A 12820-nucleotide genomic window follows, 5' to 3' on the forward strand; every position below is an offset into this window, starting at 1 on the left:
TGTTGGAAACTGTTACACTGTTTATTAATTATTATTTGGGGGCAATTTTCTCCCTACTGCTGATTCTTATTTTCACCAATCTTATAAAACCTCTTATAGATTTAAGGGAAAAAAAAATTTTAATTTTATGGCCACACCCACAGCCTAAGTTCCTGGGCCAGGGATTGAATCCGAGCCACAGCTGCTGACCTACCCCATAGCTGCAACAATGTCAGATGCTTTAACCCACTGTGCCAGGCCAGGTATCAAGCATCTCCCTGAAGCCACCCGTACTGCTGCAGATTCTTTTTTTTTTTTTTTTTTTCTGCAGATTCTTAACCTGCTGCACCGTGGTGGGAATTCCAAGAAAAATTTTTTCAGTGGGAGTGACAGTGGAAGAGGGTTGTCACTGCAGTGGGTGAGGTCACTGCTGTGGCATAGGTTCTATCCCTGGCCTGGGAACTTCTGCATACCGGGAGTGCACCTCCCAGAAAAGGGAGCAGGGAGAGAAGAGAACATGCTTATCAGATCTGAAAATGAAGGGAAAGTGGTATCAGAAGCTAGGAGAAGAATGAACTCCCACAGGAAAGAATGTTAACAGTGGCAAATCCTAGAGGGAGGTCAGCAAAAAAAAAGTCAGATTTGGATGGTGGAAGGCATTGGTGACTTGTCAAAGCAATTTTAGTGGTGTGATGAGTACAGGGGTGAGAAAGTAGAGGATACCACAAGTGAGAGGCTTGTGATAGAGAGAGTGATAGGTGAAAGAGATAGATGAGAAGATTTTCAAGGAAGGGTATTATTCTCTCAAGACTATATGGAAGGAGAAAGGATGATGGCAAGTTTCAGTAGGGTAGGGTTTATTGTTTTTAATTTTGTAGTGGAAGAGGGTATAGCAAATTTAGAAAGCAAAAACTGGAGATTGATTGGATGGTTTAAGGAATATGGCAAAGTTTGCAAAAGAAACAGGAGAGCAGAGTTCATGTTGTGACTCAGTGGTTAACAAACCCAACTAGTATCCAGGAAGACAGGTTCCATCCCTGGCCTCATTCAGTGGGTTAAGGATCCTGTGTTGCTGTGAGCTGTGTAGGTTGCTGCTCAGGCTTGGATCCTGTGTTGCCACTGCCATTGCCATGGCTGCGGCTACAGCTCCAATTGGACCCCTAGCCTGGGAACCTCCTTACATGGGTGTGGCCCTAAAAAGACAAAAGGCAAAAAGAAAGAAAAGCAACAGGAGAGGAAGCTGACTAAAGAAAAGTAAGCTCAACTGAGATGAAAAGCCAGGAATTTATAGGGAAAAGTTTTGTTCTTCAGGATGGAATTTTGTTGTTTGTTTTTTTGTTGTCTTTTTCCAGGGCTGCACCTGCAGCATATGGAGGTTCCCAGGCTAGGGATCTAATCAGAGCTGTTACCACCGGCCTTCACCACAGGCATAGCAATGCCAAATCCTTAACCCACTGAGGGAGGCCAGGGATTGAACCTGCAACCTCATGCTTCCTAGTCGGATTCGTTAACTACTGAGCCACAATGGGAACTCCCTAGGATGGGATTTTGTGTTTCGTATATTTTGTTTGCTTTCAGCTTCTATGACACAGGAGTGGAGAATGAGATAGACGTGACCTGTTTTATGATTTGTATCTTTTAGAGACCCCATCCTTCAACAGCTGAAGCAAAGGCTCCAACACCAAAGTTTGACTTACTAGCCTCAAATTTTCCTCCTTTACCTGGAAGTTCATCAAGAACACCAGGTGAACTTGTTTTGGAGAGTAGAATGTCTGATGTTGTTAAAGGAGTCTACAAAGATAAGGTAAACACTGAGGCATGCAACCTTGTACCTGAGGGGATGAATCTTTTGCCTTTGTTTTCAGGGTTATTATTTAAAATTTTGTTTGCCCTCAATGCTTATTTAGATCATATAGTTTTTATTCATGGGGTTTTCAGCATACTCTGAGTACTATAAAAAGATTTGTGCTGGATTTCCCTTGTGGTGCAGTGGGTGAAGGATCGGCATTGTCACCGCAGCAGCTCGGGTTGCTGATGTGACACAGTTTTGATCCCTGACCTAGGAACTTCCACATGCTGCAGGTGTGGCCAAAAAAAATGGGCGGATTTGTGTTCAAGCTATACAAAGTCAATAAAATGTTTCTTTGCTTTTCATGTCTTTGTATCAAGTCTGCCCAACTTGGTAGTACTAATTAATGCAAGCTGAATGGAAAGTGTCATTTCCACTTAAGAGCATATGATGAATTGCTGATGTGAATGCTAAGCTGCTTTGGTAAACTCAGTCTTTCAAATAAATTGAGGGTTGATGTCAAAAGGTTGGGATACCCCATTCTACAGTATTTTTGTGTGTAGACTTCTTTATATACTAAATCCTCACGCCCCACAAATTTTTCTCACTTTCTACCATCTTTTTCTGGTTCAGTTTTGTTTGTATTTAATAGTACGTATACATAGTATATCTAGGCTTATAGTGAAAAACTCCTGTATTGCTACTTCTTAACTTTTCAATTTTAGATGTTTTCTATTAACTTTATATTCTAGAAGCTAAGGTTTATTTCTCTTAAACCAATATACTTGTTTCATCCTCCTAGTATATTGCACTTTATCGTATCTATGATGCCATCAATGACTCTCCATTATTTTAATATCACTAAGTAAAAAGGCATTGCCAGTTAGACTAGGTCATGCCATCATTTGTAAGTCACATCTCAAATACTGCATCTTTTCTTCATAACTGAGCCTCATATTATACTGTTGTTATGTCGTGTGTGTGTGTGTGTGTGTGTGTGTGTGTGTTCTAGGGCCACACCGCAGCATGTGGAGGTTCCCAGGCTAGGAGTCTGATCGGAGCTATAGCTGCCAGCCTACACCAGAGCCACAGCAGTGAGGGATCTGAGCCGTGTCTGTGACCTCCACCACAGCTCATGGCAATGCCAGATCCTTAACCCACTGAGTGAGGCCAGGGATCAAACCCACAACCTCATGGTTCCTAGTTGGATTCGTTAACCACTGAGCCACAACGGGAACTCCGTGTCTTGTCTCTTACACATTCAGTGACCTACTGCACAGCTGTGTTCCTGGGACTTGCCTTCAGCATCATCCTGGGAATTTTTCTTACTCTCTCTGGTGGATCACTTCTTTTTTGTACTCTTGTTTTACTTTCCCATATTATGGTGTGTCACATCTTTCCAAGCTTCCTGAATAAGAGGTTTTTAAAATAAATGCTTTGAAATTTTGCATTCTAAAAATGTCTTTCTGTTCTCACAGTTGATCAGTAGCTTATCTCTATAGAACTCCCTTGCTTAGGAGTTCACGTTGTGAAATCTGACTAGTATCCATGAGGATTCAGGTTCAATCCCTGGCCTCACTCAGGAGATTGGGGATCCAGCATTGCAGTGAGCTGTGGTATAGGCCGGCAGCTGTAACTCTGATTCAGCCCCTAGCCTGGGAGCTTCCATATGCCTTGGGTGCAGCCCTAAACAGCAAAAAAAAAAAAAAAAAAAAAAATTCACCCTTTCATGATGAAAGCAAGTTTAGAATACAGATGCCACAGGTGTAACCCTAAAAAGAAAAAAAAATAATAATAAAGTGTATCTCTTATAATTCCAACCCATAATTGTAGGGTGAACACTTTCCTGAATGTTACCTTTTAAACTCTTGAGTTTTATTTATTTATTTTTTAAGGGCCTCACCTGCAGCATATGGAAGTACCCAGGCTCTAGGAGTCGAATTGGGGCTGCAGCTGCCAGCCTATGCCACAGCCACAGCAATGCCAAATCCCACAGATCTGAGCTGTGTGACATACACTGTAGCTCATGGCAATGCTGGATCCTTAACCCACTGAGTGGGGCCAGGGATGGAACCCGCATCCTCATGGACACTAGTCAGATTTGTTACTGCTGAGCCACAATGGGAACTCCTAAACTTGTGGAATTTTTGAAAATTTTAATTCCATATTCCTAAAAACCTATTGAAATTTCACTAGTCGGGAAATTTTTATTTCTTTTTTTTTTTTTGTCTTTTTGCCATTTCTACGGCTGCTCTTGTGGCATATGGAGGTTCCCAGGCTAGGAGTCTAATTGGAGCTGTAGCTGCTGGCCTACACCAGAGTCACAGCAACGCAGGATCCAAGCCTCATCTGCAACCTACACCCCAGCTCGCGGCAATACCAGATCCTTAACCCACTGAGCAAGGCCAGGGATCAAACCCACAATCTCATGGTTCCTAGTTGGATTCGTTAACCACTGCACCATGACGGGAACTCTGGGAAATTTTAATTTCTAAAGGTGGTACTTGTTTTTCTTTTTTTGGGGGGTTTTTTTTTTTTTTTTGGTTTTTAGGGCTATTCCCGCAGATAGGGTTGAATTGGAGGTACAGGTGCTGGCCTACACCACATCCACAGCAACACTGGATCTGAGCTGCATCTATGACCTATACCACAGCTCAGGACAATGCCAGATCCCTGATCCACTGAGCAAGGCCAGGGATTGAACCCGAATCCTCATGGATGCTAGTCAAATTCATTTCCACTGTGCCACAGTGGGAGCTCCTTTCTTTTTTAAATCATGGTAAAATACACATAACATTAAATTTATTATTTTAACCATGTTAAGTGTTATGCACTTCAGTAGTACATTCACATTGTAACCAGTCTTATCATTTTATCTTGCAAGATTAAAATACTATACCCACTAAATAGGAGCTCATATTCTCTCCTTCCCTCAGCCCGTGGTAACCTACCATTCTGCTTTGTCTCTTTGAATTCGACTACCTCATATAGGTGGAATCAAACATATTTGTCTTTCTCTGACTGACTTATTTCACTTTGCATGCTGTCCTTAAGGGTCATTCTTTGTACTGGTTCTTCATTCCTTTCATTGTGCAATCTTCCATTGAATAAGTATACCACATTTCGTTTATCTATTTGGCAGTTGAATATTTAGCTTGTTCCCACTTTTTGGTTCTTATGAATAATGCTACTGTGAACATTTGTATATACGTTTTCGTTTAGACATATGTTTGCTCTTAGGTTTATAAGTAGGTGGAATTGCTGGGTCATATGATAATTCTGTATTTAACTTTTTTGAGAAGCTGCCACACTGTTTTATAAAGTGGCCACACATTTTACACCCTTAACATATGAGGGTTCCAGTATCTCCATACCATCACTAACATTTATTATTATCTGTCTTACTGATTATAGCTGTCATAGTGAGAGTAAAGTGGTTTCATTACAGCTTTGATTCACAAATCCTTGGTTGTTAATTATGTTGAGCTTCTTTTCATGCATGTGCTTTATTGGCCATCTTCTTTGGAAAAGTTTCTGTGTAATTGCAATTTTGAAATATGTTTCCATTTTAAGGATAATGAAGAGTTGAGAGTGATTTGCCCAGTGCCTGCAGAGGATGAACAGACAGACTGCACCTCTGCCCAGCAACTCAGTACAAGTACCAGTCCTCCATGTGCAGCTGAGCTTTCTGCATTAAGGTACAAAATTTTCAATATAGATATCTTCCACATTAAGATTACTTTTTCTGAAGTTTCCATTGTAGCCCAGCAAGTCAAGAACCTGACAGTCTCTGTGAAGATGTGGGTTCAATCCCCAGCCACACTCAGTGGGTTAAGGATCCAACATTGCTGCAAGCTACAATGTAGATTGCAGATGCAGGTGGGATCCAGCATTGCTGTGGCTGCGGTGTACGCTGGCAGCTACAGCCACAGGTGCAGCCCTAAAAAGAAAGGGGGAAAAAGGCATTTTCATGGCATTGTCACCGGTGTGACTCTAGTTACGGCTGTGACACAGGTTTGATCCTTGACCCGAGAACTTCTGCATGCCTCGGGTGTGGCCAATAAATAAATAAATACTTTTCTTCTGATGAGCTATTTCTGTGTACTGTATATTAAGCCTAATGTCAAACTCTTTTTTCCATAGCACAACTCAGCAAGAAAAGGATCTAATAGAGGATTCTGCTGTTCAAAAGGATGTTCCCAACCAGACAACTATACCAGCTTCTTCCCCGAGTACTGCAAAGCCATCAAGAACAAGCACTGCTTCGTCATGTCATAGTAACGTAAATGCAGCTGCAGCTGTGGCCCTCCAGGTAACTTGGTGAATTTAGTTTATATGAATAAAACAATGAGTATAATAAGGAGAAATTTTGTTTTTCACATACTTCTTTACTAGAGCAGAGTCATTTGGAAATAGCCCAAATTGGGGCTGTCTGCCTGCATCAGAAAGAAGCTAAAGGAGTTTATTTCTGATCAGACTATGCTTAAGTGAAGCTTCCTTCTCATTATGACTCTATCATTTGGGGGCTAGGGTAAAGAGGTCTTGAGTCTCTAGAAATTCTTTTTTTATAATGCTTAACAAATCTATGAGGGGCCACTGCCATTTTTATTCAATTTCCACAATCATTTTTATAATTTGGAAAATACAGAAAAGCAGAGAAAAAACACAATTTGCCTAAAAGTCTTTTGTTCATTGATAATAACTTAGTCTTCTATTAATATGTTACTGCTTTCTAACTGCTTTACTGAGATTCTTGTGGTATCTCTCTCAAGGTTCTTTGTGGCCAGGGAAGAGGGAGTGAAACCGTTTTATTTCATCCTATGGGTGTACTGTTACTAATTTTGACTGTCCTCGTTAGACGTTTAGGTTTCCAGATACTTGCTTCACTATAAATGGTGCTGACTTATACATCCTTCAAATAAATATAAAAAAAAATAGAAGAAATTGTATTGTACCTAAATTACTAGGACTCTTTACTGTATTCAGCAGTTTTTTCTTTTTTTGGCCACATGGGCAAATGGAAGTTCTCATGCCAGGGATTATACCCATGCCATAACAGTGATATGAGCCACTTTAGTGACAACACCAAATCCTTAACCTGCTGTACCACCAAGGAACCCTCGCAACAATTTTTTTTTTTTTTGTCTTTTTCCAAGGCCGCTTCCGCAGCATATGGAGATTCCCAGGCTAGGGGTATAATCGGAGCTATAGCTGCCGGCCTACACCAGAACCACAGCAACTCGGGATCCGAGCCACATCTGCGACCTGCACCACAGCTCACAGCAACGCCAGATCCTTAACCCACTGAGCAAGGCCAGGGATCAAACCCACAACCCCATGGTTCCTAGTTGGATTTGTTAACCACTGAGCCGTGACGGGAACGCCAACAAAATTTGATTGTACCAGTTGCCTTTAATAGCAATGTATACGTGACTATCTACTGCCCTTTCCTAGAAGATAACTTACTGATTTGCCTGTTTAGTTAACAGTATTCTTTTTGTACCTTATTATTTCAAGAATATATGCCGTAAGTTTTTGTGTTTATTATATTTGCTTCAAAGGAACCCCGAAAGCTAAGTTACGCTGAAGTGTGCCAGAAGCCCCCTAAGGAGCCATCTCCAGTCCTTGTGCAGCCACTACGAGAACTTCGCTCCAATGCAGTATCTCCCACCAAAAATGAAGAGAACGGAGCTGCGGAGAAGTCCATTGAGAAATCAAATGAGAAGCCAGAAGCAAGGGCTAGTAAGGATTACTCTGGCTTCCGAGGCAATGCCATTCCTAGGGGAACAGCTGGAAAAATCAGGGAACAGAGACGCCAGTTTGGCCATAGGGCTATACCTCAGGGAGTGACTCGACGTAATGGCAAAGAGCAATATGTGCCACCCAGATCACCAAAGTAAAAAAAACAAAAAGCAAAAACTATTCAAAAACTTCTCTCTCTTCCCATTAAACTCGAGCCGTGGCTATATTGAACTGTTGTGGAGGGGAGGGGGTGGCCAGGAAGGAAACAAGAGAAAGTACATCCTTAAATCATTATGGATTTTGGAGTTGTGAGTGGTAGAATCCCAAAATTCATCTCTAAAGTGATTTTAAAATGCTGGAGGATTCCAATCAGTATAAATATATATATATGTATACATATAAAATATATAATTTTTCTATTTTTGTTTTTGATTTTAATTTGCAGAGATCTTCTGCCCGGAATCAATTTTGAGGGTTCAGATTTAGCTTGGGGGGAAGAAACGTATTACACATCCTTCAGTATAGGAGATGAGGGAGTGAGAGAAAATATTTTTTGAAGAAGCATTTCTGTAAAATTAGAAATTACTTTTTTTAATCTATTTAAAGTTTGGCTTGGAGAATACCATTTCTGCCTATACGGCCTTGTGTTGCAAAACAGATCAGTGGCTGGGGTGCCTGTTGTGGTGTGAGTGTGTGCAAGTGTGATTGAAGCCAAATCTGTTGTCATGTTAGTAAATGATTTGAAAACTGAATGTAATACTTGAGTAGATTTTTTTCTCCAGTTTTAAAATTTTACTCTTTTTGACCTTACTAATATTTCATTCAGCAAGCTTATTAATCTCTGATTGTACTTGGAGATGTGACTACCAATCAGTTTGATACTCAAGGAAAGAATGGGGGTTATTAAAAAAGAATTTAAAGTTTGTCTTGGATCTGAGTGGGTGCGTCCAATGGAATTCAGAGATTTAAGCTGCCCTGTGATTCCTCCACTCCCCAACCCCCAATTAGGAAACAATTTTTTAGTTACGTAATTTCTTATCTCTATTCTTTGACTACCCCACCCCCAACAGCAAAATAACCAGCCACCTACAGAATTGTATGTTTCTAACTGCCTTGATCAGTCTAATCAAATCATATAACTGTTCTAAATTTCTGACTTGAATATTATTTTACTCTTCTGTTTGTGTATTTAGAACTTTAAATCCAGAATGTTGGGGCAGGCTGACCCTACAGTAATTTATTTGTGTTAGTGTTAAAGATGAAACATTGTAGCTGACTCTTTAAAGTGTTAAACAGTGTAGAGGTAAAAAAAGAAATCTCTTTTTAAAGGCTTAATTTGGGGACGACTTTTTTTCTGTTTACAGTGTATTTATCATCTTCTTTCTCAAAAAAAAAATTACACTTTGGAATTTACAGAAATAGAACCAGGAAGTCACAAAATTTTTGAGTTAAGGTTAGAAAGATAGTTATAATTAACATAATTTCTCAGTGAATAAAGTTGTTCTCATATTAAATAGGCAAGTTTACATGCTGGTGTTTAGAGAATGGCTAAAAAATTAAAAACCATGTTGCATTAATCTGTTTTCAGTCATACCATTTTCAGAGTTCTATGTAAGGTGGCGTTTTGTTTTCTTTTTAGGGATAGTTTGTGATAGTAATAACTGTCCCTTATGTTAGTGAATTACACATGTACAAATCGAAACTGTAAATTGTGAACACTGGAAAGTACCATTGTGACATAGAGTCAAACATCTTAGTAATATATTAAAATGAATGTAAATGGAGGTTAAAATTACGTTACTGTGAAACTCATCTTCCAACTCTAAGTTAAGCTTTGGCGATTTGTATTAGTAGATTACTGTTCAGAGCTTTGAAAACACTGCACATTTCTGTACAAGCCAGAATTATCATTTCTTTGTAACTTATTATTCAGCTTGGCAATTGCTTTTGATTTGGTGGATTGATAACATGATATATATTTAAGCAGTTTGAAACTATTCATTTCTACACACTATTTTTTAAAATCATCTACTAAATGAAACATACAATAAAACTACCTGTGCTGAGATTTGGGGGAAGTTTAGGTCCTTTAAAAAAGAGTATTAATAATCATTGACTACATCTATGATGAAAGTGCTTATTTTGGTTTACTTAGATAATGCTGCAGTTGGTGGAAATGATAAGCATTTAAAGTGTTAATATTCTGTGAATGCATTGGATTTAAGAATAAACATTTTATAAAAATCACTTGGTAAGGATTATAAAATTTAATTATTGCACTTAAAATGAAATAATACTTTTTTTTACAATGTGTCACAGAAATAGGCCTATATTACTTGTATCCTTGTGTGACTTACGGTTAGTCCACTCAACTTCTAGAAACTAAATATTCTAATTGATAAACAAGAGAAGAGTTCTTTTTGAAGAAAGCAAGTATGTTCTTGCTTTTTCCAAGAATGTGTTATTGAAAGTAGCAATTTAAAGACATGACCGACCATTTAAAAAATTTGTATTAAATATAGTGTTTTTAACTTTATTTGCCTCATTACAGCTAATAAATAGTTCCCATTTTGATGGGATGTATAGGGAAGAGTGTGTATGGGTGTGTGTATGGGTGTGTGTATATATAATATATATATTCACAGTATGTATTTAGCATTTATTTTATTACATCGGATTTAAGGTATCTGAATGATACCTGTGAGTTATGTGAAACTGATGGCTTCTTTGTCCAGCATTACTCGTAACTGATGAGGGTTGGCCATTCATTGTAGTTCAGCTATTTATTTAGTTCATTAGAAGGAGGAATTTAAATGTCAAGTTTTCTTCCTCATCCTTATGAGTTAACACTTCCTTGGGTTGTTGGAGGGTAAAAGTAGATACAAATGATACTGAGTGTATGGTACAGTGATATTCTCCCATACTTCTTAATGCATGAAGAGAACAAGAGTCACACAAGTTTATCACCTTGCACTTCATAGAGAAGGTATATAGAAGTATGGCAAGACCTATCTCCATTTTCTGTCCCAGTAATTAAGGTTTTCATGACATGTAGGCCTGTCTTTAATCTGAGTAATTTCATTTTTGCAAATGTAGACACTGGCATTCAAAGGAATGATCCATCTAAATTTTTTTCAACTGGATTTTGGGAGAAGATACGATCTTTTAGTAGTAATACAGGTTTATTGTTATCACTTTATGTCCTCAATTTGCATGTGATCAAATGACATGCAGATTTTAATTTATTTTTGGTTCCTAAAATTAAGGTAGCTTGAATATTGTTTTACATTCCTTTTTCTTTTTAAATAACCAGGTTGGCTTTGCAGAAGGCTTAATGATGGAGTATTAGCATCTGCTGGAGCAGAAAATAGTATTTAAAAGTTACTGAACACTTTCCATAGTTTATTAGTTATGGCCTTAATATTTCGTCTTTTGGCAAGTCCACTGATTTTTCTTTGACACAGTTGAACAGCACTGGGGTTAAGTCTCTGATATATTAATGTTGGCCATGTACATTAACCATATTTTTAAAGTACTATTTTGTTTTTACAAAAAACGTAAAATGCAGACAAGGACCGTATATTCTTTTTGAGGAGTTTTATAAATTCTTCACTACAGTTTGTGGGGTTTTTCCCTAATTTTTTATATTTTCTTGTAATTTGGTGGCCATTAATTTAACTTTGGGCTTTTTGGTATATGCTAATTTAGGTAGTCAGAGATTTCAAGAAGATACATAAACATTTCAGTTTTAATTAATTGAATAAGGACATTTTAAGTTGAAAGAGAAGTTGTTTTCAAGTCGAATATGTTCTCTTTCAGAATTTACCTGATTATTAAATAATTTAAATTTTATTTTTAAAAGCTGAGAATTGTTGAGTAGGCAGTTCCTAAAAGTACAAGTCAGATAGCAAATATCAACAGACTAGTGTGTAAAATAAAATGGTTTTATTTTCAGTTTTGCAGCACAAAATACTCATTAGTATATATAAACATCCACATCACTATGGACTTTTTTTTTTTTTTTTGTCTGATTCAGATGTCTCTCGAGTGACATCTCTTAAATGTTTGGGGTTGGGAATCAGAACCAGTTATCTGGCTTCTCTTGTCCATTGCTTAGGTTTGTTCTTGTTGTCAAAACTGTCCCCCCCCCCAAAATGGTGTGACACATGCTCATGCATATTATGTTAAAATGAGTACATCATTGTATTTGTATTTTTGTTTTCAACATTGCCAAGGTGCTATGGGAAATTAAAGTAACACAAAATTAGAAAAAATAAAATTATTAAAAAGCAGGACTGGTTTCCTTTTCTCCAGGTGGTTTATGTCTAATGACTACTTGTATTTACTTTTTGATTGTTTTTTATGTTGCCCACTCTAGTTCTGTTCTGCTTTTCAAAGCTTTTTGTTTTGTTTTGGGTGGGGGTGGAATGTGTGATATTTCATCTGCAAAATGAGGATAGAGAGTTAGAAAGACGTGCTCTATGATTCTGAGGTTTTCTTAAATTCTTTTAGTGTCAGAAGCAGTTATTAAAGGGAAAGAAAATCAGAGGCAGTGTGCAGCAGGTTAGGGCCTGATTTGAGTATGTAAGCTCTAGGGCTTTAAACTTCTCTTTCTAGGTAACAGTAGCCTAGGGGTTTTTCTCACCTATTCAACCACATCTTTTGCTTTGATTGTGTCAAACCCTGGAGCTAATGGGTTTGGGGAGCTTTTTTAGGGAGAGGTCACTAAGAAATTAATGTATTTTTAAACATTTCTTTTTTTTTTTTGTCTTTTTATCTTTTCTAGGGCCGCTCCCGCAGCATATGGAGGTTCCCAGGCTAGGGGTCTAATCAGAGCTGGAGCCACCGGCCTACACCAGAGCCACAGCAATGTGGGATCTGAGCTGCGTCTGAAACCTATACCACCACAGCTCACAGCAATGCCAGACCCTTAACCCACTGAGCAAGGCCAGGGATCGAACCCGCAACCTCATGGTTCCTAGTCGAATTCATTAACCACTGAGCCACAATGGGAACTCCTTTTTTTTTTTTTTTTTGTCTTGTTGTTGTTGTTGTTGTTGCTATTTCTTGGGCCGCTCCCGCGGCATATGGAGGTTCCCAGGCTAGGGGTTGAATCGGAGCTGTAGCCACCAGCCTACGCCAGAGCCACAGCAACGCGGGATCCGAGCCTCGTCTGCAACCTACACCACAGCTCACGGCAACGCCGGATCGTTAACCCACTGAGCAAGGGCAGGGACTGAACCCGCAACCTCATGGTTCCTAGTCGGATTCGTTAACCACTGCGCCACGACAGGAACTCCAGCTGATTTT

The 12820-nt window shown here is 38.8% G+C and overlaps 1 protein-coding gene across 5 annotated transcripts in view; it reads left to right on the top strand.

Annotated features, from left to right (window-relative positions):
- Positions 1 to 11802, top strand: part of LARP4 (La ribonucleoprotein 4) — a 68354-nt gene extending 56552 nt beyond the window's left edge. For 4 of the 5 annotated variants that reach the window (XM_047786596.1, XM_047786598.1, XM_047786594.1 and 1 more), the window contains 4 exons: positions 1622 to 1783; positions 5342 to 5466; positions 5912 to 6080; positions 7330 to 11802. In XM_047786596.1, coding sequence (XP_047642552.1) covers positions 1622 to 1783; positions 5342 to 5466; positions 5912 to 6080; positions 7330 to 7668 — 795 coding nt within the window. In that variant the 3' untranslated portion in view covers positions 7669 to 11802. The remainder of the gene's footprint in view (positions 1 to 1621; positions 1784 to 5341; positions 5467 to 5911; positions 6081 to 7329) is intronic. The other variant, XM_047786597.1, reaches the window with a different exon arrangement.
- Positions 11803 to 12820: the final 1018 nt, after the last annotated feature.

Source organism: Phacochoerus africanus, chromosome 7 (assembly GCF_016906955.1).
Source record: "Phacochoerus africanus isolate WHEZ1 chromosome 7, ROS_Pafr_v1, whole genome shotgun sequence".
Taxonomy (NCBI): Eukaryota; Metazoa; Chordata; class Mammalia; order Artiodactyla; family Suidae; genus Phacochoerus; species Phacochoerus africanus.